We start from the raw sequence: 26,494 nt of genomic DNA, 5'->3' as shown, positions 1-26,494 counted from the left end.
TTTTTGAATATTTTTTTTGAGGGGTTTTTGAAGCCCTTTACATTTTTACCTTTACTTGGGTCAAGATGAATTGACTTTATCCATCTTAACCCATATCCATCATAACCCTCTATTTTAAAAATTCATCCTGACCCAAACCTATTCTAACCCATCACTCAAATCCAACCTAACCCACTCATATTGCCACCTCCGCCGTTAACATATCTAGATACTTAAGTAATTCATGATTGTAACTTTAGTTTTGAAAGACTGTTTTTAGTCAAATGTTAGAATCCTTAAAAATTGGCCAGGGTGTTCTGATTTGATTTCCCAAGTTTATCGTTCAAATAAAACAATATTAATATAGCAATAGAAATTTAATAATAATATGATTAAAGGAGAATCCAACGGATCTTAACAGACTCAACCTTTTTAGGTCCAGCTCCTTATATATTCAAATTACAGTTGCCAAAATCTTTCATCAATACATTCCTGTAGCTGCCAACAAACAATCATGTGGTGTCTCGTAACAATATTGTTTCTTTTATTTATCGGAGTAAGTGAAGCCGGTACAACAAGCAGCTACGTTAGAAAAGCCGCGCCATCCATCGAGATTCCGAAGAGCCATTTCCCGCCACCTCATGGTTACAATGCTCCTGAACAGGTTACTTTTGTTATATGATCAAATGTTGCATTAATTGTTTTTATACTATTAGTGAAATACGTACTAATGTTAACATGCACAAATGTTTGTAGGTTCATATAACACAAGGTGATTACACCGGGAGGAGTATGATAGTTTCATGGGTGACGCCTTTGGAGGAACAACCCAAATCCGTGACTTATTGGGAAGCCAATGCGAAAAGCGGTATCAAACGTAGCTATGCTCGCTCGATGACCACCGCCTACAAATACTATAACTATTCTTCTGCTTACATTCATCATGCTACAATCAAGAGATTGAAGGTACCGTAGCTAGAGGTGCACAAACCGGTTTTTTTAAAAAAACCGGTTCGGTTATTAACCGGACCGGTTTTTTTGGCCCGGAAAAAAACCGGTTCGGTTAATAACCGGACCGGTTAATAACCGGTTTTTTGCTGTCAAAACCCTAACCGGTCTAACCGGTTAGGACCGGTTTAGAAACCGGTTAGAACCGGTTAATAAACCGGTTTTTTTATTAACCGGTTTTTTTATTAACCGGTTTTTTTTATTAACCGGTTTTTTTTTTTTTTTTTTTTTAAATTTCGCGGTTTCAAATACGAATATTTGTTTTTTATATTTTGTACTTAATGAAGACCATTATTTTTTCACAGTATAAACAAACCGGTAACTACAAGGCAAAACGGTAACTACAAGGCAAAACGGACTGACCGAAGCCATTCTTTGCTTTCGTTGTTAGGGTTCTTTGCTTGGAAGATGAGTATGACTGTATGAGTGTGTGTTGGTGAATGTGTTTTCAACAAACCAAAGATTAAAAACACATAACTTTCATTTATAGTTTTTACATTAAAAATACAAACATTAAATCGTTATCGCATATTCGTAACTCAAAAATCATTAACACTGAAGAAATCTCTGCCAAGAACTGTTGTTCATGATTTAACTCAAAAATACAAACATTAAATCGTGAACTAGCAGATGCTCCTGTTGTTTCCAATCGCAGTTTGTTCATGATTTGCCTCCATGTTTGCTATTTCTTTAACTAAATTAGAAAAATCCAAATCAACAAGTAATTAAGAGCACATATTAGGAAAAAGAATGCTTAGACACGATTACATGAACAACTTGCTGTTTCTTACTCATGATTTGCCTCCATGTTTGCTGTTTCTTTAACTAATTTTCTTCGCTACCCGATCCCGAGCTATTTCTTAGGTAATCGTCGTACGCGGCTTCTTCATCGGTCATTGGTTGAGTGTGTCCTTCATTGACCTCGTCTTCATACAAGCCCGCTTCATACTCCATTTCCCCCTCGAGTGAGCGTTGATGTTGTGCCCTATCTAAAGAGTCCAAGTAATCCTTGTAGCAAATCGACATCTCTATAGCTGGTGCAGTGAGTCGAGTCCTCCTAATCGATATAACCCTGCCAGAAACAGAAAAAGCAGACTCCGAAGCTACCGTGGAAGCTTGGACCGTTAGTAAATCTTTGGCCATGGCGGCGAGGATCGGAAACTCATCCTCCTTACCTCTCCACCAAGCCAGCAAATCAAGACTTCTAAATTCATCCGGAGTCATGTGTTTCACAAAGTTGGTACCACCATACCTTCCAAGTTCACTGCTTGGGGTGTTTACCTTTTGACGTTTACCGGCGTCTTCCCAAATCATGTAGTACATCCCCATTTCAAGGTCGGTTTGGGATTGGGATTGGGCAACAGCTCTTAACGAGTCATGAATTTGGGAAGACGACCCGTATTTTGTAAGGTAGACATCATCATGTTTGACAAGGTGGTGTTGAAAGCATTTTTTAAAGTTTGGCTATAATAGGGGTTTTGATCGTCGTTTAACCCTAGCTCATCACAAATTTTTTCTATTAAAGCTTCAACACCACCAACATTGATGCAAGGGTTTAACGCGAGCAGCACATGTCAAAACAGCGGGTAGTTCTTGAAAATATTTTCTAAATTTTTCTTTCATTTTTACACCCATATCAAAATAAGGTGCACCCCTACAATGAAGTTCACTCAACTTTGTGCACATGACAGCAATTTTTGGTAAAGCAATGGGGCTTGTTGGATAGTAAACTCCGGATAAACTAGTTGTGCAAGATTTAAAAATTTGAAGGACCTCCGTAACGATCTCAATCAATAACCAGTTTCTAGGATCGTACGGTGCACATTTACCCCTACTTGACAAAATTTGATGAAACGCAATTAATGATTCTTTTTGTTGGATGGCTTTCTCAAACATATTACAAGTCGAGTTCCATCTTGTTGGACAATCCCAATTTGGCCCCAACCATTGACAATTAGCTTCTACACAAAATTTTTTGTATCTTGAAAATGTTTTATTGTTGCTAAAAACATCTCGTAACATTCTTTTAAAATTGTTTCTTTGCGTTTCGATCACGTTTAACCCATCTTGCACGGCCAAGTTGATAATATGTGCAATGCATCGGCTATGAAAAAACGCTCCATCACAAATAGGTTTATACTTTAATTTTAAATGGACAACCGCGGCCGTATTGTTGGACGCGTTATCAAACGAAATTGAAAAGATTTTATGTTCAATCTTGTATTGTCGAATGACTTTATCCAAGATTTGAAAAATATTTCTACGCGTGTGCGGGTAATCAAACAATTGAAACGCAACGGTTCGTTTCATCATTTGCCACGACTCGGGGTCAACCCAATGAGCCGTCACACAAATGTATGAGTCGGGCGAACCATGAGGTACCGACCACACATCCGTTGTTAAGTTTACACCAGTTTGTAAGTTTGAAAAGTATGAAATTAGTTCGGATTTAGCGTTTTTCCATGCTTTAAGACAATCTCTTCTAAGGGGTCGAACGACTTACGTGTTGGTAGCGTGGTTGAACATAGTTTTGCATCATCTCCGTGAATTGAGGGTTGTCGAAGTGGTTGAAAGGAAGTGTTTGTTGAATCACAAAGTTTGAAAACTGTTGACGTACCGCTTCAACGTCGTACGTAAACACCGCTCCTTGATTCGTCATCTCCGGCTGCGAACTACTTCCCGATTCGTCCTTCAAGGCCTTGCAAAAGGGCCTTTGTACATGCGCTTTTAAAGTGGAGTTTGCATCTTTGCCATAAAACTTCAAACAATGTTTGCATCGAGCTTTTTGGCTACCGTTAGACATTTCGCATAGGTCGAAATGTTGCCAAACATCATGGTTTCGTTTCGTGGGGATGACCCGAACGACCGTTTCTCCCGTGTTCGAGGCACCCATGTTGACGGATGAAGCAGCACTTTGGGAGGCCATGATAATCGACTACGAAATAAGAGTGGTATACTCGAGTATGAAATAAACGACTACGAAATAAGAGCGTATGGAGTGGTAATGTGGTATAATTAAGCGTGAGATAACAAAATAATCGCGTATGAAATAAACGTTTAGAGCGTTTGGAGTTGTATAATCGAGTGTGATCTAACCAATACCCAACCTAAACTATATATAGATGTTTGTGGGGGTAAAATGGTAAAAAAAAAAAAAAACGGTCCAAAAACAAAAAAAACGGCATATAGCCGTTATACAACGTTCAAAAACCGGTTTTTTAACCGGTTATGGAGAAACCGGTTAACCGGTTTTTCCACAACGGTCAAAAACCGGTTTTTTTATAAACCGGTTAACCGGTTTTTCCATAACCGGTTAATAAAAAAAACCGGTTTTTCCATTAACCGGTTCGTTAACCGGTTTTGGATCTAGAACTTGTAACCGAAAGACGAACCGGCGGTTTGTAAACCGGTCAAACTGGTTTTTAAAAAACCGGTTTTCGTAAAAACCGGTTTCCGGTTTAAACCGGTAAACCGGTTCCCCAACCGGTTTTTTTGGCCATCTCTAACCGTAGCTAAAAAACTCATTCTTTTCAACCAACATGAATGAAAAGTGAGAAAAATCTCATCTGAAATCTTATTATCACAATTATTGACAGATGATATTCCGTTAAAAATAGTATTTAATTATGGAATTTTCTAATATACGCCTTAAGGCACATGTAAGAAGCATTAATTATATTAAATATTTTTATTGAAACTACAACTTCACATTAAGTACATTAATCTTTTAATAGTTATCATACTTATTCATCTATTATTTCCTCCTAAATCTTTACTTCATTCTTAACTAATAATTAATTTTTTTTAATTCCCTCTAAAGTTATTCTTTTATCACTTCTAAAATTACATGTAAATAATTTAGAAAAACTTGATATATACATAAGTAGTATAAAATAATTGTTTTTGTTATTGTTGTTAACAAGAAAAACGTTTCAATAAAAGAGTAATTTATAAAATAATTAAAACACAAATATGAGTATGCAGCAAGAATTTGTAAGAGTAAACAAATAGGTATATCATTTCAATAAGCATTTATTATTCTTGAGCGTCTTGTGTTGGTATTTAAAAATTCCTAAATTTCTCTTTTTGTATTTTGCATGGCATAGACATATAAATAACTATATTTATCGGGTAAATTACATAGCCGGAAATTAGAAGTGTTAATGAATAATTTTAGAGGGAATTAAAAAAGTTTAATTAGAGACTTCTAGTCCAATGGTATCTTATTGGTGGAATAAGACTTAGTAACAATAAGGTCCTAGGTTCGAATCTCACAATAGGGGGTTTTCTCAAATATTGAGTTTCCTCCTGAATTGATGGCTTGGTGGTGGATATGATCGCGTGGTACCAATGGTGGCACGATGATACTCCAGTTGTCCGTGAGTGATAAAAAAAAAACAGTTATGAATGAAGAGAAGATTTAGGAGGGAATATTAATAGAAGAGTAAATATAGTAAATATAAAAATATTAAAGTAATTAGTGTGAAATGCTAATGTCAATAAGAATATTTAATATTAATATAATTAATGTTTCTTATATGTGCCTTTAGGGCATATATTAGAAAATCCATTGAATTATTAACAAACCATGATAGAGCCCGTGTGATAGTTGGGTTGTTAAAAAATAAAAAAGTTAAATTTAATAATATACATATTAACACATCTTATGGATTTATAAGATATAAATAATTTACTAAAATACATAGATTAGTAAGAATAATTTGTATTTGTATTTTAAAAGTAATAAAATAAAAGGTTGTGAAATTATACCAATTAAGAAAAAGATAAGACTAACATCAATTAATCCTAATTGAGTTGGTAAGCCACAAACATTTTAAACGTAAGGTATTGAGTTCAATTCCTACTATCAATATGTTTTTCATTTTATCATTCATGAAGGAAAAATTGTAAAAATAAAAACTTGTATGTGGAGGGTCTAATTGAATGACGAGTGAAAAAATTTTGTTGCTTTAATAAATAGGTAGATGATATTCCGTTAAAAATAGTATTGATGGAGACGATGTTTCCTCACTTATCACCAAGGCTTACCAACGAATTTTTATATGTATATATTATTTTTTTGGGGTGATTGACCTGTGTATGGCAGATCATCGGGGTAACAACTTATACTATTTAGGGAAAATTACCAAACTAACTAATAAGTTTGTCAATTGTTTTAACTTTAAAAAATTTTCAATTAATCAGTGTTTAACAAGTGTTTCTAGGTGAACAAATTTCAATCTTGACGCAACAAATCCATTCTTTTGCTCTAGATGAAAATTTGTTACCGATGTGAAAATCTGTTGCACCAATGCAGACGTAAAAGAAACAGGTCAAGACTAGTTTTTCAAACTCATCGGTCAAATTAGACATTTTGATGATTTCCCTTATAACATTAAATGCATTTTTACTTTTAACGATCATCAACGCATACATGACGTCATGACGATGATTTTAATCAAAACAAATTGGTTGATTTGATTTACACTAGTTAGAACCTGGTGCAATATTGACATGTTCATGATTTATAGATATTAAACAAGTTGAATTGAAGTGTTCCTAGCTATTTATTCTCTTATTATTTTTCAATTGTTGCATTCACCAGTTTAACCGTAAATTTATGCAGTATAACACAAAATACATTTACGAGCTCGGCAAAGGTAGCAGCACACGCCACTTTTGGTTCACAACTCCTCCAGAAGTAGGCCCTGATGTTCCGTACACGTTCGGGCTCATTGGTAAACGTTCAAGCCCTTATGTTGTTGTGATGTCTAAAATTACAATATATGAAGTAAGAGATGAGAAATGAATAATTAATAAATTCTTGTTTTTATGGTCAATGTGTTAGGTGATTTGGGACAAACACAAGCATCAAATCAAACCTTGGAGCATTACTTGGCTTGCAAGAAAGGGCAAACTGTTTTGTTTCTCGGTGACTTTTCATATGCCGATGTTCATCCGTTCCATGATAACGAGAAGTGGGACACATTCGGACGGTTCATTGAGAAGAGCAGCGCTTACGAGCCATGGATATATACTGCTGGAAATCATGAACTAGACCTTGCTCCTGAAATTGTAAGATATTATGTATTATTTATCAAGTTACATGTATCAGAAAACAATAACAATAGTTATAGAGGAAAAATAATCAAATCATATGCAGTAAAACTATCATTATACTGATATATTATATCTAATGATTTATTATTTCCAGGGAGAACATGCTCTTTTCAAGCCATACAAGCATCGATACCACGTACCTTTCCGAGCTTCGGGAAGTACCTCGCCACTTTGGTACTCCATTAAGCGTGCATCGACACACATCATCGTGCTTTCTTCTTACTCGGCTTTTTGTAATGATCAAACTAATTGTTTTACTTTCAAAAATAAACTAGTTGCATATGAATGTTAACTGGATCTAGCTAACATGAATAAATGCCTTTGTGTTAGCGATATACACTCCTCAGTACCGTTGGCTCAAAAAAGAACTTCCAAAAGTTAACAGGACTGAAACCCCGTGGCTGATTGTTCTCATGCATTCACCAATGTATAACAGTAACAACTATCATTACAAGGAAGGAGAAACCATGAGAGTTGTCTTTGAGCCTTGGTTTGTTAAGTATAAAGTTGATCTTGTGTTTGCAGGTCATGTTCATTCATATGAACGCTCGGTATGCGTCTTATTTTATTATTGTTACTCATACTTTTACGTTATAAATTTTGACTTTATATATATATTTACACACATGTAGGAGAGAGTATCAAATGTTCAATATAACATAACTGAAGGAATTAGTAGTCCAGTGAAAGACTCTTCAGCTCCGGTTTATATCACTATAGGCGATGGTGGGAACATAGAGGGTATCGCTGACAGGTAAATATAGTATTAGTTATTATGATCCATTTGCCATAAAAGTGTCTCACGAAGTTCAAATTAATGCGCGCCGTATCATTATGACACATTTGTGATATTATTTGGTGTAAATTGCACAATTTGAAATGATCTTTAAATTTGCAGTTTCATAGAGCATCAACCAAGTTACTCAGCTTTCAGAGAAGCGAGCTTCGGACATGCGCTACTGGAGATAAAGAATAGAACACATGCGTTCTATACTTGGCATCGTAATCAAGATAACGTGCCTATATCGGGTGATTCTATTTGGTTCTATAATCGTTACTGGTTTCCTAAAGAAGAGAGCAGTTTCAACTCATGAATGGCCTAATGAGTTTTGGTTATTGGTTATTCATTATTCATATTAGATCATAGTTTCAAATTTCATTAGCTACTAGGTAATTGATTCCTTAAAGTTTTGATAGGTTTTAAGTTTGTTGGTTTATTTTATTGAGACATTAATTTAGTTTGTTGGATTAATCATCAAAAACTTATAATTACTACTTTAGTTCATTAACCACACCTATTTAACATGCAAACTTTGGGATCGATAAAATACTAATAAAAATAATAAGTGGTAAATTCAGTAAATTTTATTTTGAGAACATGTAACATATTGGGTTTTATGACACCAAACTCCCACTAATTGGGACCAAAAGGAATCTTGTTGTCATCGGACACTTTGTTTAGCCATTTTGGAATAGTGACAAAGGTCCACTCACTCACAACCCCAAAGATAAATGAGCCGCGAGTTGAAGTCAAAACCCATGAAAGAAATACAAGACAGAAGTTGATGGCCACATCTTCACCTTAGTAATTGCGACATTAAGGAAGAAACTAGACATGGCAATAACACAAGCCCAGCCGCGGCTAGAGTACATATGTCCAACAACTTGCCTGCAAGTTGAGACTTGAGAGTACTCCAAGGAGATGTAACGCTTTTAGACACCTGAATATATTTAAGGAAACATAAGTAATGAAAGAGAACTATGCTTTTAGACACCTGGATATATTCAAGGAAACACAAGTAATGAAAGAGAAACATCTATCTCAATGGTTAGAAACGAATGCAATTAGGTCGTGTGTCGACAAAGAAATAAAACCCAAGACCCTCACCATAACGTCTTAATGGCAAGTACTTATTAGAGGCATCGAAAGGGTAAAGTATACTCTATAGGGACAAAAGGGCGTTTACGGTAGCCCTCTTTGCAACTAAATGGATATAACACCTTATGGAAGCACAACTTATCCTAGATGTTTCATTACAGGTTCCTTGAAAAGTGATTCTATAAGGCTTAGGATCCTCCCATACTACCTGGGATCCTCACACACCATTTTTTTTCCTGTACGGCTTGTATAGGGCTATACGATCTTATAGCACCCGAATCATGTTTGGTTGTGTCGGAGCTTGTCGGTCATTTTTTGTAGTGCCTCGTTCGTATAGTCCTATACGTGCCGTATAAGGCTATACGGGTGTATAGACAATTTTTTGGACACAATATTAAATATTAATACGCTAATATGGCCGTATAGACCTATACTTGCGTATAGACAATTTTTTGGACACAATTTTAAATATTAATACGTTAATATCTTACATTTTAATGTATTATAAAGTACATAACATACTTGACTAAAATATGACATTTCAGAATAGAATAAATTGTCTATTAACATTTACATAACATACTCGGCTAAATAATTTGTAGTTGTACCCTAAGAACATTCGTTTAAGATTATATTACGTTACATTTTATAATAGTCTATACACAATAATCAACGATTAAGCAAGCAAAAAAACATTTGGGCAAAACACACTGACAAACATCTGGTCCACATATATAAAAAAAAGTGCACCCCAAACATTTGGCAAAAGGTTATAATACGGTCGTATAGCCCTATACGACAGCATAGGTTTTATAGGTCTATACGGTCGTATAGGTTGAAAAAACCTGTTTTTTTTGTTCCCTTGTCAGTCATGCGTAGTCTATACGACCATATAGGCATATAGGGGTGGTGTGTCAGGATCACATCCCATCTATAAATACCGCCCTTTGTTCCTCCCTCTACTCTTATACTTAATATCCTTTATCAATTCTTATTTTCCCACAAGGATGTCTGGCCAAGTTTTTAAAAATTGCTTATTTGCTTTATCAAAAAGCAAATAAGTCAATAAGGCATTTGTAAAAGCTCCTTAAGATTGTTTATTTGCTTTTTTCGAAAAACATATAAACAAATAAGCAATTAAACACCCTCAGAATGGACAAAAGTTAGGGTGAAGTTTTAACAAATATGTAATGTAATAGTAACATAAGCATAAGGGCTAGTAATGTAGATCCTGTAAATTTGCAAAAGAAAGGAGTCTGAAAAGATTCATCGCCACTCTCAGCTACTCCGTTGTTCGAAGCTGCAAATTGATCTTTAACTCATCGATCGATTAAATTAATTAAGCATAATTAGCAGACGATCAACATGCGGAAGCGAGATTTAGCAATCCTTATGCTCGCCGCTTTCGCCGTATTCTTCTCTCTTCAGGTACTAAATCTCATTTCATTGACCTAATTCAAATTAATAACAAACATCCATCAGCACGAAGGCGATTTCTCGTTCAAGGAGGCGTGGTACCATCTGACGGACGAGTATCCGATTAAATACGAAGGGGAGCGTCTTCCTCCGCCTATTGTCTCCGATCTTAACGGTGATGGCAAGAAGGAGGTCCTTGTGGCTACTCATGACGCTAAAATTCAGGTACTATTCTTATTATTCCATCATTGGATTTATTTAGCTGTGTGTTTGGGAGCTTAATTAGGTATTTGCTGCTTGCTGCACCTATAGACAGGCTGTAAAAATTTCTGAGTATGTGCCTATTAATCTCCGATTTGTTCCAGTTAAAATCCTATTAATCACTAGTTCCCACCCCAACCCCGACTAGAGATTACTACAACATTAGTTCTAACTTTTAACCAATTGGAATTGTTATCAGAAGTATAGGTGCACCAACAAATCCCTAATTAGAGCTCTTATAGGATGTGTTCAATTGGGACTGTTATTAGGCTGGTGGGTGGTTTTACACCATTTTGGCTCACGGAGGCTGCTGAGGTCACTAGTGACGGGTTACAAATGACCACCCTCACGCTGCTCATTCTCCCTTTCCACCAATCTGTGTTTTTTCCTTTTCTTTTTTGTTTCTTTTTCACTTCTTTTGGTTTTTAAATCATGTAAATAAATAAAATGGTGGAGTATGCTGTATAGCATGGGTTGAATGATGGAGGAAAAGCTGAGGTGGCACTGACGCGGCAAATGAGGAGAGTGGTGTATAACATCATAGCTTGGCTGTGTTTATCATCATCTTAAGTTGAGCTTAGAGTCACTAATTAGTCACTTGTTGGTCTCCTGTGCCTTTTGTTTGTGTAAGAATTGCTAAACACTTTTGAAACTTTACCTTTTCTGTAAATGTTGATTCATTCAAATGATAAACTTTTTAGTGTTCGGTTTGCTTGAAAATCATTGTAAGTTTTTTGTTAATCTAGTTACATATCATATAAGCAATTTGTATTTATGTGTTTCGTGGAGGTTGATGTAGTAAGTTACCTACTGGAAATCAGTAATTGAGCAAAATTACAGCCTCGTGACATCTTGTACTTACTGATATAGGTTTTAGAGCCTCATTCTAGGCGTGTGGATGAAGGGTTTAGTGAGGCCCGTGTTCTTGCAGAGGTGAGTCTGTTACCTGATAAGATCCGGGTTGCTTCGGGCAGGCGGGCAGTGGCCATGGCTACAGGGGTGGTTGACCGAACTTTCAAACGTGGTCAAGTACAAAAACAGGTCTTGGTTGTTGTGACATCAGGTTGGTCCATTATGTGCTTTGATCATAACCTCCAAAAACTATGGGAGACAAACGTTCAGGTGCGGCAATCAAGGGCAATTTTGTTATCTCAGTTTTTGTGATCAGATTGATAAACCTTTACTGTTTTAGGAGGATTTCCCACATAATGCTCACCATAGAGAGATATCTATCTCTGTAAGTAATTATACATTAAAACATGGAGATGCTGGTCTTGTAATTGTTGGAGGGCGAATGGAAATGCAGCCACATGTATATTTTTTTCTCTCAACTTTTTTAACGTTGATCGAACAAAATTAAATAGTGAGCTTTAGTAAATTACTAATTTCATTGTTTCAGATGCACCTAGATCCTTTTGAAGAAATACAAATGACTAAAGAAATTGCAGATCAACATAGAAGAAGTGCAAGTGAAAAAGAAGTAAGTAATTGCAAATTAATTTCTGTATCATATTTTTTTAATCAAACATTTCATTTCTTTTCTTTTGTTTTTTTTAGCCTGCGGATGCTTCTGCTGCTGTGGATTTACGACATTTTGCATTTTATGCTTATGCGGGGCGAACGGGTACACTTCGCTGGGGTAGAAAGAATGAGGTTATTAAAGTTAATGTTGAGCACGAAAACTATACTATATTTTCATTTACTTACAGTTATTATTGTTGAATAATAGAACATTGAAGCGGCTCCTTCAGAAGAATCTAGACTAATCCCACAACATAATTATAAGCTTGATGTTCATGCTCTTAATACGCGTCGACCAGGAGAGGTACTCAAAACACAACATGCTTTATATATCTTAATCATTGTTTCTGAACATTTTCATTTGTAGTTTGAATGCAGGGAGTTTAGAGAATCAATTCTTGGAATTATGCCACATCACTGGGTGAGTGAAAGGTGTTTGCTTTTCATTTTTAAAATTTTTTTTTATTTTTTTATAAATCACCTGTCAAGTTTTGTGCGCCACAGGATAGACGGGAGGATACAGTGTTAAAGCTGGCCCACTTTAGGCGACACAAAAGGAAGGCAGTCAAGAGAACACCTGGAAAAACTTCAAATTACCCTTTTCACAAGCCGGAGGAAAACCATCCTCCTGGGAAAGACTCATCAAAAAAGATCTCAAATTTAATTGGAAAAGCTGCAAATTTTGCAAACTCAGCCAAGACTAAAAAGGTAAATTTTGAAAAAAAAATGGTATATTTACATGTTACTGAAGGAATTTTATGACCTGTTTGCAGGCATCACCTTATGTTCCGACAATTACAAATTACACACAGCTTTGGTGGGTACCGAATGTCGTTGTGGCTCATGCAAAAGAAGGGATTGAGGTTTTGCATTTGGCATCCGGTCGCACGTTATGCAAGGTAACACCACGCTTTTGAAACGAAGTGAACGTTCAGTGAACCGTTCGGCAGGAAGTTTGTTGATGTTCGTTTATTTAATAAACGAGTGAACATGCACAACTCTTTTTTTATTCGTTTAGGTAAACGAACGAACATGAACAGTTGAACACATGTCTTGTTCATTCATTTATGTTCATCATTTACGCTCCTTAGTCGTTCGTTTTCGTTTACATATGTTTGTTATAAGTTCGTTCGTTTATATATTCAGTTAAAGTTTTTAGACCCATTACAATTTAGTCTAGCTTTATTAGATTTCTAGGCCCAACAGGATTGATGTTCACGTTTAATTATAATTGGTATGCGCTTGACTATGTTATTATTCTATGTTCAATTATGTTCGTTTGTGTTTGTAAACCGTTTGTTTATATTATTAAGAAGCCATCATAAACGAACATGCACACACTCATGTGCTTAATGAACAAACAGGAACAAGAAAACCCCGTTCCTTTAATGGTTTGTGTTCGATCGTTTGTTCAGTTAAAGATAAACGAACGAACACAAACGTGTTCCATTCATTTACAAGCCTACAAAACTATATTATTAATTACTACTACAAATATTTGTGTTCATGTATCATGTGCATATCAATTTTTAGCCCCATATATTTTTGTTTTGAGTTGTTTCCAAAATTTTGCTTTCTTCAGCTTCACCTTCAAGAGGGTGGCTTGCATGCTGATATAAATGGAGATGGAGTTCTTGATCATGTCCAGGTTTAGCTTTTGCAGCTTTGAGCTTTTTTTTCTTTTTGGTCTTATCAATTTGTCATTAAATTATATTAATAATATTTTGTGTGCAGGCCGTTGGAGGGAATGGTGCTGAACAGACAGTTGTTACTGGATCAATGGAGGTGTTGAAACCTTGTTGGGCTGTCGCAACATCTGGTGTACCCGTACGCGAACAACTTTTTAATGTTTCTATATGTCACCGCTCACATTTCAACATATTCCCTCATGGAGAATATTCTAGAAGCTTTAGTAGATCTGTAGATGTAACTTCACTCGAGGTAGCAACACCAATCCTCATCCCGACAAATGATGGTCATAAACATCGAAAAGGTAGCCATGGAGACATTGTTTTCTTAACAAATCGTGGCGAGGTATGAATATAAATCATTAATATTCTAGTGTTTGTTATTGTTCTTTTAACGAACTAAATGGGTGGGATTGTGTGTGGCAGGTTACAGCTTATTCACCTGGTCTGCATGGACAAGAAGTGATCTGGAATTGGCAGCTGTTGACTGGTGCAACATGGTCGAACCTTCCATCGCCAGCAGGGATGATGGATGCTGGTTATGTGGTCCCCACTTTGAAACCGTTTAATTTACGGATGCATGATAATCAGCATTTTATCTTAGCAGCAGGTGATCAAGAGGCGGTGGTGATATCAGCTGGCGGAAGTCCACTGACTTCCATTGACATTCCTTCACCACCGACTCATGCCTTGGTTGATGCGGATTTCTCAAATGATGGGTTGACTGATTTGATTGTTGTGACTTCTAATGGGGTGTATGGGTTTGTTCAAACAAGGCAACCAGGGGCTCTCTTTTTTAGCATACTTGTCGGCTGTTTAATTGTTGTGATGGGTGTTATATTCGTCACTCAACATTTGAACTCAATGAAGGGAAAACCTCGAGTTCCATCGGGCCACATTTGAACTCAACGAAGTGTTTTATTTGTTTTTAAGTTGGTTGTTAAGAGAAGTGTTATGAAGTTGTAGTATAAGAGGGTCTTATGTATACAAACTTGCGGACTGGTAGACCATTTAGTCATAATGCAGTTTGATTTTTGTAAATCCGGTTTTGGTGTTGTGATTCGAAGGTGAATTTGTCTGGTTGTAAGATATAGTGAAAGGGTGTATAGCGGTTTCAAGTAGATCTTGACTATTTAGTCAAAAGTAAAATACCTCACAAGCGGTTTCAAGTAGATCTTGAAATTTTTAAAGAGTTGCTACAAAAGTTATGATGTGGTGTTCTATTTTCACTGTGTTTGTTTTTATAGTAAGAAATCGATTACAAGTGCTCTAAGGTTTCAATACTGTTTTCTTCTTGTTTCCCTGTACGTCATGGCAAAAGCTATAGGAAGACTTCGGTTTATACCCGTTCATATACCCTGGTGAACGTCTTCGCATTGTTGTTGTTTCTTCGCAAGTTTCATCCTTTGATGTGAACTCTTAGCAGAGGTGAGAAACAAACCGAATTAATCAAAATGTAACTGTGTTAACCAAAAAAATTGTGGTTCGGTCTTGGTTTTTGTGTCTGGTAATATCGATCAACTATAACCAAACATGCATGCTATTGCCGTGCTTAATTTGAGGACCTTCTTTCTGTGAGAGAAACAAAATTTTGTTAATGTTCTTTATGATATCCCTATATGTTTATGGCATCACTTATATATGCCCTACATGCTCTCAATCATACAAGATGTGTTATAAGTTGATTTACCATGAAGCTACTACATGTTTTATGTTACACACTAAAATAATAATTTCTTTCTTGATATATAAAACAACATATATACTATTTATCATCAGTTTTTATATATAGACACACACATATATATATATATATAAAAGAAGTTATACACTATACACATACACACAAGACCTTTTTTGAGAATGGTAGAGAAATAATAATAATGTGTAGGACTAGGAGAGAAAAAAGGGCAAGGCAGAAATGTGGCAACAAATGCAATACCCTTGTCTTTTGGATCTTGACAATCTGTTTTTTTTTTTTCTTTCTTAACTTTTTTGTTCAACAAACTTACTAAAACTTTTCTTTGTGCCTCTAACCACCATGCCCACCGGAAAACACCGCGCAAACAAGCGATCTTCTGGTGGTTCCTATGCATCCACCATCTCCACCCTTGTCTTTGTATGCATCTTTATGTTAGGTGTCTGGATGCTCACTTCCAACTCATATGCTTCCTCAAGCAAACCCATAGCCAAGATCACCATCCGCAAAATCCCCATCGACCCTCCCGCTTTTGAAGACAACCCCGGTGACCTTCCTGAAGACGCCATCCAACCGGACAATGGTTCTGGAACACGCTTTGACCGCCCGACCACCAGGTCAAATGTAACCAAACCACAAGTTGACAAACAACCACATGCTGAAAAGGACGCAGAAGAGACTCAAAATCAAAATGTTGAGCGAGTCCCGACGTTTGGTAACACTACGGACGTTGAAGAAAAGAAAACTAGTAAACATGCATACGTGGCAGATGACAGTAAAACGAGTGAGATGAAAAATGAAGAAAATGACATATCAGAGGAAGAACAAAAGAAAAATCAAAACGATATGCAGATGGACGCGTCAAGTGGCAAGGATAATGAAGAACATGATATGACCGAAGACGAACAAGAACAAACACAAAATGATCAAATACAACCGAACGAAGAAAAACCAATAGAAACTGAAACCCGTTCAGAAAACAAAACAAAACTGCCAATAGATGAAGTCAAAAAAACCGACAGCACCGCCATTGCCATCATAGCACCGACTAAAGACTCAAAGGCGACGACAAGCAGCGGGACAATGATGATTGATGGAAGTTCTTCGGGGATTCCAATGGAGTCAAATGAGTCAAAGAGAAAATGGAAAACTCAAGCGGGTCAGTCAGACAACGAAAAAGAACGACTAAGCGATGTCGCTGGCGTGGCACCTGATTACAAATGGGAACTGTGCAATGTTACAACTGGGACAGATTTTATACCTTGTTTGGATAATGAAAAAGCAATCAAGAAACTGGCTGGTAGGAATCACTATGAACATAGGGAACGACATTGCCCCGAGGTGGGTCCCACGTGTCTTGTCCCGATACCTGAGGGTTACAGGTCACCTATTCCATGGCCTCATAGCAGAGATAAGGTATAGTTTTAGTATGATATCATGATATGTTGATACTTAATATCATACATATTTGATGTTTAAGTGATATATAGTATAAAGATGTAAATGCAGATATGGTTCCATAATGTACCACACAAATCCTTGGCAAATATAAAAGGGCACCAAAATTGGGTCAAAGTGACTGGAGAATTTCTTACTTTTCCAGGAGGTGGAACTCAGTTTATACATGGTGCTCTGCATTATATTGACATGCTACAACAGGTAATAAGTTAATCAATTTACTTAAGTTGTTTAAGTAGTTATAAAGTATGAATAATTCGCGGGGCTTTTATTTAACGCAGGCAGTGCCGGAGATTGAATGGGGAAAGCATACTAGAGTAGTTTTAGATGTAGGGTGTGGTGTAGCAAGTTTTGGGGGCTATCTTTTTGACAAAAACACCCTTACGATGTCGTTCGCACCTAACGATGAACATGAATCTCAAATTCAATTCGCACTTGAAAGAGGAATACCTGCTATTTCTGCTGTTATGGGCACTCGTCGCCTCCCGTTTCCAAGCAACGTTTATGATCTTATACATTGTGCTCGGTGTAGAGTACCCTGGCACAAAGAAGGTTTAACTATGAACCTTTTTGTTTATTTCATGAAAAAATATTAGCTTTAAAACCTGAAATACCATATGAAATTATGAACCATGAGTTAATGTTCTTTCTCTAAAGGTGGAAAGCTTCTTCTGGAGGTTAATCGTTTGCTTCGTCCGGGAGGTTATTTTGTTTGGTCAGCAACGCCTGTTTACCGAAAACGTGGAGAGGATGCCAAAATATGGGAAGGTATTGTTACATAATATTCATGATTGATTAAATTTATATTAACATTGAAGTAACTAAAATATAAAACTTAAACTCAGAAATGTCGGCTTTAACGATTGCAATGTGTTGGGAGCTTGTTACTATCACTAAGGATGAACTCAATGAAGTTGATGCTGCTATCTACCGAAAACCAGAATCGAATGAATGCTACAGTGGTAGAAAAGTACAAGAACCACCAATGTGTAAACCTGATGATGATCCAAATGCTGCATGGTAAACATTTAAAGAAGGAAAATTGGAAATAAATAATCCCACCTTTTGTGTATTGGCCGATAATAATCCCGTCTTTAAAAATCACTAGCAATGGTCCCACCTTTTAACTATTTTTGTCTCACTAGTTCTCCGTTAAAAGATACTTAACATCGTTATGTTTTTTCCCTAGTTTCAAACCGATGTTTAGAGCTTTTGATCGGAAGAACGATACGAGTCGACCGATGTAAAACTTATCTCGAAATGGTGATCCAAACGATGAAACAATGTTTAAATTCGGGTGCTTGAATTTCCAATTAACAAAAATCAAGCCATTTGAATCACCGTTTCGAGATAAGTTTTACATTGGTCGACTCGTATCGTTCTTTCGATCAAAAGCCCTAAAACATCGGTTGGAAACCAGGGAAAAAACATAACGACGTTAAGTATTTTTTACGCCCTGCTTGCGGTGCGCGCATATAATGTATATATGTGTGAACCCTCAGGTGGGCAAAAGTAAAATTGCACTAATTTTGACGTTATTTTACTAATCTCGTGAAAATAACGTTAAAAGTGGCGGAAGGTTAATCAGGCATCATGTGGTGGCGTTGATAGCCGAAAGACAAGGGCACATGCACCGATCAGCCGGTGTCCCGATGATTGAGTGCTATGTGCCTTATGTCCAAGGCTTGATGCAAAACTACTATCGAGCCGGGGGTCTCACCGGAAGCAGCCTCTCTATCCCTATGGGATAGAGGTAAGGCTGTCTACATCTTACCCTCCTCAGACCCTACCATAGCATTGCTATTGGTGGGATATACTGAGTACGATGATGATGATGATGATGATGACACAAAAGGTGGGATTATTTATTTCCAATTTTCCTTTAAAGAAAAAATAGATCAAATTTAACTTTTAAGTTTAAAAATTACTTATTTCAGCTTTATACTTTTATTTGGAAGGTACATACCTCTACAGGCGTGTATGCACAACAACCCCATCGGAGACATAGAGAGAGGTTCAAGATGGCCCGAAGACTGGCCCGTTAGGGTCCAAACTCCCCCGTATTGGTTAACCAACTCCCAGATGGGAATTTATGGAAAACCATTTCCAGATGATTTTAAAGCAGATTATGATCATTGGAAACAGATTGTTACCAAGTCGTATATGAAGGATTTACGGTTAAACTGGGCCAATGTTAGAAATGTTATGGACATGAGAGCTGTTTATGGTGGGTAAGTGCGAAATCAAGCATTCGTCTACGTTTAGTTTTAACTATTAACTATCAAGATACAACTTGAAATCTTACTAATGCTTACCCGTTGTTAATTAACAGGTTTGCTGCAGCATTGAAGGATATAAAACTATGGGTGATGAATGTAGGGAGCACAAGCTCTCCCGACACGCTGCCAATAATATTTGAGAGGGGTCTTTTCGGAATTTACCATGATTGGTGTGAATCTTTTAGCACATACCCTCGAACTTACGATCTGCTTCATGCAGATCATCTGTTTTCAATGCTGGCAAAAAGGTGCAAAATCGCACCTGCCGTCGTTGAAATGGATAGAATTTTGAGGCCAGGCGGACAACTGATCGTTCGAGATGATTCCAACACGATAATGGAAGTTGAAGAGTTGTTAAAGTCACAACATTGGGATATCCTTGCTAAAATGCAAGGAATATTAAGTGCCCGAAAGTCAACTTGGAGGCCGGATGTTTATGCGATAGCTTCGTAGTCAAATAGATGATTCTAAATTTTGAGATCATGCAATCTTGAAAAGTGAGGTAAAACACACATGAAAAAGTGTTCGAAGTAAGAAAAAAACTTTACATTAAAAGATAATACTGATAGTTTCACTTCTTATTCAGTTTGTACCAATTAAGTGCAACACACCATTTTGAACAGCTTAAATATTTACATAACATAAACATTAGTAAATAACTTTATAGTAATCAAATAATTAACATAACCAGAAAATAAGAGAAGAAAAAGCTAGCTAACCATGAGCACGACCAATATATATGTTTCCCCGTCACAGATATCTGAGATTCTGAGGAACAGTGTGACGGCCAACCAGGTATAAAAGCGCATTCGGGATTTTGTACCCGTCATCTGAAAATAACATAGTTTAATATGTTAATGCTTTAAGTGTTTGACCATTAGACATCATATAATTCCAAGCGAAATTGACTCATGAAAATGTTAACAGTTAGTAATCAAAGAACGATAACTTATTGGCATATAACGTACACCGAGTGTTCTCATATAGTTTCCATAAAGAAAATCAGTTGCATATTATGATGATTCAGTAAACTAATCATTTTGGATGTTTTGAAAAGTATGAAGTTAATTAACGAGTTTCTTTAGGTAAAATATGATGAGAAAATTAACCTGTCACTTGATTGTAATCATTTTGGATGTTTTGCAAAACATATGTATTTTATAGTAAACTAATTCAAATTGTTGATTATATTCTTGAGACATGGGTACAACATAAACCCTAACATGTTGATTCAATCATAAATAAGAAATTAGACATCATAGTATGATGATGCCATGATGACTCCTGATTCGGTTCCATTATGATGTCACTGATTGATGGAGATCTTAGAGAGAAAGTTATTGGTGTGCGTTTTTAATTCTCTGTTGTTGTAATATGACATCTAAGGGAAACCCTAATATATATATGGGTATGTCCATCAAATAGCCCATATATCTTATGAGCCCAATTAGGTTATTTGACTCATTATAATATTTAAATGGTAATGAGGCCACATTATATGGGCTTTTCCAACATTCTCCCACTTGGCTGAATAACCATTTATGATGAGTAATTCGTTAAATTAGTGGCCAAGTTAAACACTCATCAAGTTGTGCATTAAAACTATAGTAGATAGTTACAATCGTTCGAGTTGCTGATAACTCGAGATCCTCAACAGTCATACTATAGTCTCAGCATACAACATTTAAAACTTAATGTCAAATAACGAGAATAAACCCTTTAAGGTAATTAATTAATTTGCATAAATTTTGTCTATAGATCATAATGTGCACATAAACTTTATTATAGACAAAACCAAAGCATTCGAGGAAATCATAATAATTCATACACACCATATACTATTATACAATGTCTCTACTTATACCCATCCGCGTTATAAGTTATCAGATATTTATGGGCGGGAGACCTTAAGTTATCGGATCCTTATAGCATATTTATAGTGTTAATGTATTCGATACAAAGGTTATTTTCCTCTACTCGTTCACGTATGACTACGAACAAGTACTTTGCATCAAAACATAATGCAGTGCCACTCGAACTATTAGTGTTCGAGAAATTAATGGCAACTGACTTATTAAAGTATATCTTCAATTTTCATGACATGGAGTTAAACAATTTTGAGTCCACTTATCAAATTTTCAAACAATATTCCATGGCACGTTGCATTGTACACTACAACATATTCAGCCATCATTATGGAGATTGTTAGCTGTTGCTTATGACTCCTCCATGACATTAGTCCGCCTATCGACATAAAGAGGTACCCCAAATCTGATTTCTTATCATCTTTGCTTTTAGCAAGGTAAGAATTATAAGAGTCAATTACTTCCAAATTATCAGTTATTCTTATATCAAGCTTCTTTTGTTCTTTATAGATATCGCAATACTTTGTTTATTGTCTTACAATGATCTAGACCATAATTAGATTGATAACGGTCTAAGATTCCAACAATAAATGTGATAACTTGACGAAAACAAACTTAATTATACATCACGCTTCCAACTACTAAACCATAATGTATCAGTTTCATTCACTCATTCTAAACCTCTATTTTCAGACATTTAAAATGAAACGAAAAGACCTCCGGAGCTACTAATGGAAAGCAACATTGTATGCTATATCGTGCAAGAACACGATTAACGTAAGCCTTTTGAGACCGACCTAATGTCTCATAGATACGATCTCGGTTTATTTTGATGTCTAATACATAAGGAGCTTCTCGGAGATCTATCATGTCAAAATTACGTGAGAATGATCGCTTTGACCCATGCAATAAATCTAAGCTATTACTTGTCAGAAAAATATCTTCTGTGTAAATGACAAGTATAGTAAAATTGCTCCCACTCATTTTGAGGTAGGTGAATTGATTCACTTGGTTTTCATAAAGCATGTATTTTTCATAATTTCATTGAACTTTAAGTACCATTGTAACATCCGTATTTTGAGAATTAATAAATAACAGAGAGTTTTATTATTATCGGTGTGTCGTTAGTTTGGTTGTGTGCGTGTTTGCATTTGGATAAGATTGGAATGGAGGTGGATGGTGGGGCCCACGGCTCCCTATATAAGGCCATCCCCCCATCCTTTCACTATTTCTTTACACAACACACACACACTAGAAAACACACACTTTCTCTCTAGCATTTCGGATTCGGATCCAAGCAAAAGTAAGGAAGATTTTGGTGTTCAGGTGCCTTCGAATAGCAAGAAGACGTCCAGATCTATGATCCGAACCAAACCCGAAGCAAAAAGGTGGGTTTTGGTTTAAAAAGGCTAAGTTTTTTTATGGTTAGTCTTGACATGCAAACCGATAGAAGGATAGATCGAGGTGTAAGATGGAAGAAAAACATGAACTTGATAAGTTATAATCCCACGAGAGTGTTACATGGTAAAATGCGATGTTCGGGCCTTATAAAACGCAAGTATACAAAGTTGATACAACCCAAAACCCTTGGAAAGGGTTAAATTGGGTCCAGGGGAGAGTCGTGGAGTGAAATGGCCATAAAATGGTAAAAACAAAGAAAAAGAAAATTTTCGCATCGCATAAGCCATGCGAAGCGAAAAAAGTTATTTCGCATCGCACAGCCATGCGAAGCGAAAAAGGTTATTTCGCATCGCATGACCATGCGAAGCGAAAAAATTATTTCGCATCGCACAGTCATGCAAAGCGAAAAAGTTCCATGCGAAGCGAAAAAGCAAGCGAAGCGAAAAAATTCTATGCGAAGCGAAAAAGTTCCATGCGAAAAAGCATGCGAAGCAAAATTTTCATGCGAAATTGTTTTTTTTTAAATTGATGAAAAACGTGGCCCGATCCACTTTCTGATGCATTTTTGTTAAAGGACTGTTAGGGGCTGCTGCCCCTAGACCCCGCTACCACTCTGCCCCTTTGACCCTGCTAGGGGCTGCCGCCCCTAGACCCCGCTACCAGGGGCTCTGCTCCCGGACCCCCGTTAGTTGAGGGTTTCATTCACCTAGATGTAAGAAGTAGTTGAAATGGATAATTGATACCCGTGCCTTGTTACACAGTTAGCCGTGCACAGATAAGGAAGGGCGTCACACTTAACTCCGAGAGAAACAGGACCCAGGTGAGTTTCTAGCCCCATTTCTGTGTTATGTTTTAGGGCTGTGTGCATACTCAATGTGATTAGTTAATACACTTGCCTTAAGTGGTAAGTGTATGCCGTATGAATGTTTATAAATATACCTAATTAGTGTAGAAAGAGTTAAACGTATGTGTGAAGAGGTATATGAGAACAGATCTAGCTAATGAAAGAAAGGTATGTACGATATGTGTAGTGTATGAATGGTATGTATGATATGTAGAGTTGAAGAATAAAGGGGTGCCTACCCTAATAATATAGGCGAAGAATGAAGGGTTGCCTACCCTAATAATATATGCGAAGGTTATAGGGCGAAAGACTCTTTAAAAAAGTAGAAAGGTTATATATGTATAAAATAATGAAGGTAAGTAAAAATAGGAATGTATGGAAGTAAGAATGTAAAGAATGAGAACGAAATGTATGTTACCTGCTTAACTAGAACTCACTCAGCGTAGCTGACTTTTAGCATGCACGCAGGCAAATAGGTTGATGCAGCTGGCTTGAGGAGGGACACATGGCATGAGCTAAAGAGACTGGTATCTATGAAGAAGTGTCATGACTGTCTTATGTTATGTCTATGAAAGGATATTTTGTATGTTAAGACAAGATTCAATGTTTTGTAATGTAATGTATGAAGTTTTTTAACTATTCCGCGAAAGTTTTAATTAACTCTGATTTTAGAACTGTGTTTATGAGTAAATCCAACGCCAAGGTAGGGTTTCCGGGATCGGGGACTTACAACCATTGATGTTATATCTATTTTAGTCCATATTTGGATTTATTTAGCTTACAGACTACATGTTCCTTACCCTCAGGATTAAATCCCTTAGTTTCAGTTATGAACACGCCTTTATGCAAGTCACCATTTAGGAGAGAAATTCTTGACATCAATCTAATGTAGCCTTAAGTCATAATTTGCTACTAATGTCATACCAATACTCAAGGAAACCTTCTATAATACAGGTGAGACGGTTACCTAATAATACTCTTTTTTGGGTATAGCCTTTAGCAGTCAATCTTGCTTTATAATTTTCGACGTTTTCGTTCGGGACTACTTTGGTTTTGTAAACCCATTTACAACCTATGGGTTTTACACCCTCGGGTAATTTGACCAACTCCCACAGGTCATTCTTATTCATGGAATCAAGCTCATCAATCATAGATATATTCCATTCACAAGACTGATAACTACTAATGGCTTCATTATAAGAGGCTTGATAATTATACTTTCCCAAATTCAAATCATCTTCATTAAGGTAGGTTACTGTGACAATCGTCAATTCCAGGTTAACTCCGTTAACTCAACTCCGTCAATTCAAACTTTAAGATCGTTGAATCTATAACGCACACTTCATTACATTTAAACTAGGGTTTAAATGACGCTTAACACTTACTACATGTGTAGTCTTTCGGGATTTGCACCGAAACGCAAACGAGTTGACGCGAACGATTGATAAATAAACGACAAACGTCAAAACACTAATTATGTGATAATTATGTGTTAGGTATATGTGTGTTACTTGATTGTTATGTGGAATGTTAAACAAGAAACAAGAACCAACTAGTTTAGGCTAGAGATGTAACACTTGAAAGATTAGGGACTAGAGTGTAACTTGTATTATTATAAATATAACCTTAACACTAAACCCTAAATTATTTTCTAAACACAAGACCCGATCGGCCTCCCTCCTTGCTCCCTCACGGCTGCCGTCCACAACACTCTCACATATACACCTCAAATCAAGTGATTAATCCAAGAACTAGGTGCTAGGAAGGTATACTTGATCATCCCTTACCTCCTTGTTGTTTAATTTTGATGTTTAATGGGTTAAGTATAAACCCTAGGCAGCCGATTTTGGTTCATGTATATGGTTAATATGATTGTTGTTATTTGGATAATGAATTGATAACTAGATTGATGTTGTTGCATGATTCAGTGTTGTATTTGATTTGAGTTAAAACACAAACCCTAATCTTGTATGTATGGTGTAATTGAGTTGCATGGCTAGTAGTATTAGTGTCTAGCATGTTATATGATTTATTTGTGATCCATGGCTAGTGAAATTGTTAAGTTTTGATGTGAACAGAATCTGGACAGAATGTATGTACGATGTTCAAGTGACTGTAACGAAGTGTAAACGTGAAAATTGGTTGAGATTGTGGGTACTGCAGTAAACTAGGTTGAGTCTAGTTTTCATGAAGTATAAGTTTGTAATTTTTGGACAAGTATAAGTGTGCTTTTATGATTTTACAAAAACGTGGTGCAAAGCTGAGCTGCTAGACCTGCTGTTAGGTTATGTTGTAAATATTATATCTCATGAACTACGAGACCAATTGGGTTGGTTCCACTTCTGGAAGTTGACTCATTGAGTTAGGAACCAAACCCAAGTGGTCTTGCATTTATTGGATTTTTCGTTTAACGGGAATTGCAAATAACATTTTGTTGCGCATGAATCCTGACTGATATGAGTTTGCTGTAATGTTTTGGTCATTATAAGAAAAATATGTAGAATAAAAATAAGATAAAATATGTTCTGGAAACCTAAGATATGTATGCTTCTGTGGTGATTTTTGGTGAATTAATTGAGACGTTATGATCGGTGAACTAGTGCAATCTTTCAAGTAAAAATTCTGTCATAATGAAACTAGCTGCTGAGTTGTGTAAAAATGCATGAAATATGATAGTTTTTATATAATTGTTGTGTTTTGACCAAAATACCCTTGCGGGGAATAGTTGTAAATTGATTGCCATGAATTGACCAAATTGCCCTTATGGGGAATAATGGTTAGTTAATCTTTGTTTGTTGACCAAAATGCCCTTACGGGGATAATTGCTAGTAAAGTATGTTGTTAGTACGTGACACGAAAGTAATTGCTCACTCATGTATCGTATCACAATTGTACTTGTTTAAGTCACACACAATTCACAAACGAAACACGAAATCTGTTACGTGCATAGGTATTATGTGCCGAGTCTAGAGACTCGTTAAACGTACCGATACTTAGAAAATCTCTTTGTTATTTAGAACGCTAGAGAGTTTCTACGACGCACATCACTTGGTGATCTAGATCGGGATATTCTTCG

General features: G+C 36.4%; 3 protein-coding genes across 3 annotated transcripts; all 3 read left to right on the top strand.

Annotated features, from left to right (window-relative positions):
- Positions 1–493: 493 nt before the first annotated feature.
- On the top strand, positions 494–8,201 carry LOC143576246 (purple acid phosphatase 5-like). The gene is made up of 8 exons (XM_077060382.1): positions 494–643; positions 736–945; positions 6,614–6,725; positions 6,836–7,062; positions 7,202–7,340; positions 7,438–7,658; positions 7,740–7,861; positions 8,006–8,201. The coding sequence occupies exons 1-8, from the start codon at positions 494–496 to the stop codon at positions 8,199–8,201; spliced, it is 1,377 nt and encodes a 458-aa protein (XP_076916497.1).
- A 2,106-nt stretch (positions 8,202–10,307) lies between these two features.
- Positions 10,308–15,008, top strand: LOC143576241 (uncharacterized). Its single transcript, XM_077060377.1, has 13 exons — positions 10,308–10,414; positions 10,469–10,627; positions 11,534–11,785; positions 11,856–11,975; positions 12,063–12,143; positions 12,221–12,316; positions 12,393–12,488; positions 12,552–12,605; positions 12,689–12,892; positions 12,958–13,083; positions 13,767–13,832; positions 13,919–14,218; positions 14,299–15,008. The coding sequence occupies exons 1-13, from the start codon at positions 10,352–10,354 to the stop codon at positions 14,773–14,775; spliced, it is 2,094 nt and encodes a 697-aa protein (XP_076916492.1). The 5' UTR covers positions 10,308–10,351; the 3' UTR covers positions 14,776–15,008.
- Positions 15,009–15,913: 905 nt separating this feature from the next.
- On the top strand, positions 15,914–19,761 carry LOC143576236 (putative methyltransferase PMT27). The gene is made up of 7 exons (XM_077060373.1): positions 15,914–16,987; positions 17,081–17,230; positions 17,311–17,581; positions 17,687–17,797; positions 17,875–18,049; positions 18,988–19,260; positions 19,362–19,761. Exons 1-7 carry the CDS (start codon positions 15,914–15,916, stop codon positions 19,759–19,761), a joined length of 2,454 nt encoding a protein of 817 aa, XP_076916488.1.
- Positions 19,762–26,494: the final 6,733 nt, after the last annotated feature.

Source organism: Bidens hawaiensis, unplaced genomic scaffold, assembly GCF_021521415.1.
Source record: "Bidens hawaiensis isolate Kalapana, Puna unplaced genomic scaffold, B.hawaiensis_p1.1 tig00028037_1, whole genome shotgun sequence".
Lineage (NCBI taxonomy): Eukaryota > Viridiplantae > Streptophyta > Magnoliopsida > Asterales > Asteraceae > Bidens > Bidens hawaiensis.
The sequence above is the reverse complement of the archived record's forward strand: the minus strand, read 5'-3'. Positions and strand labels throughout refer to the sequence as shown.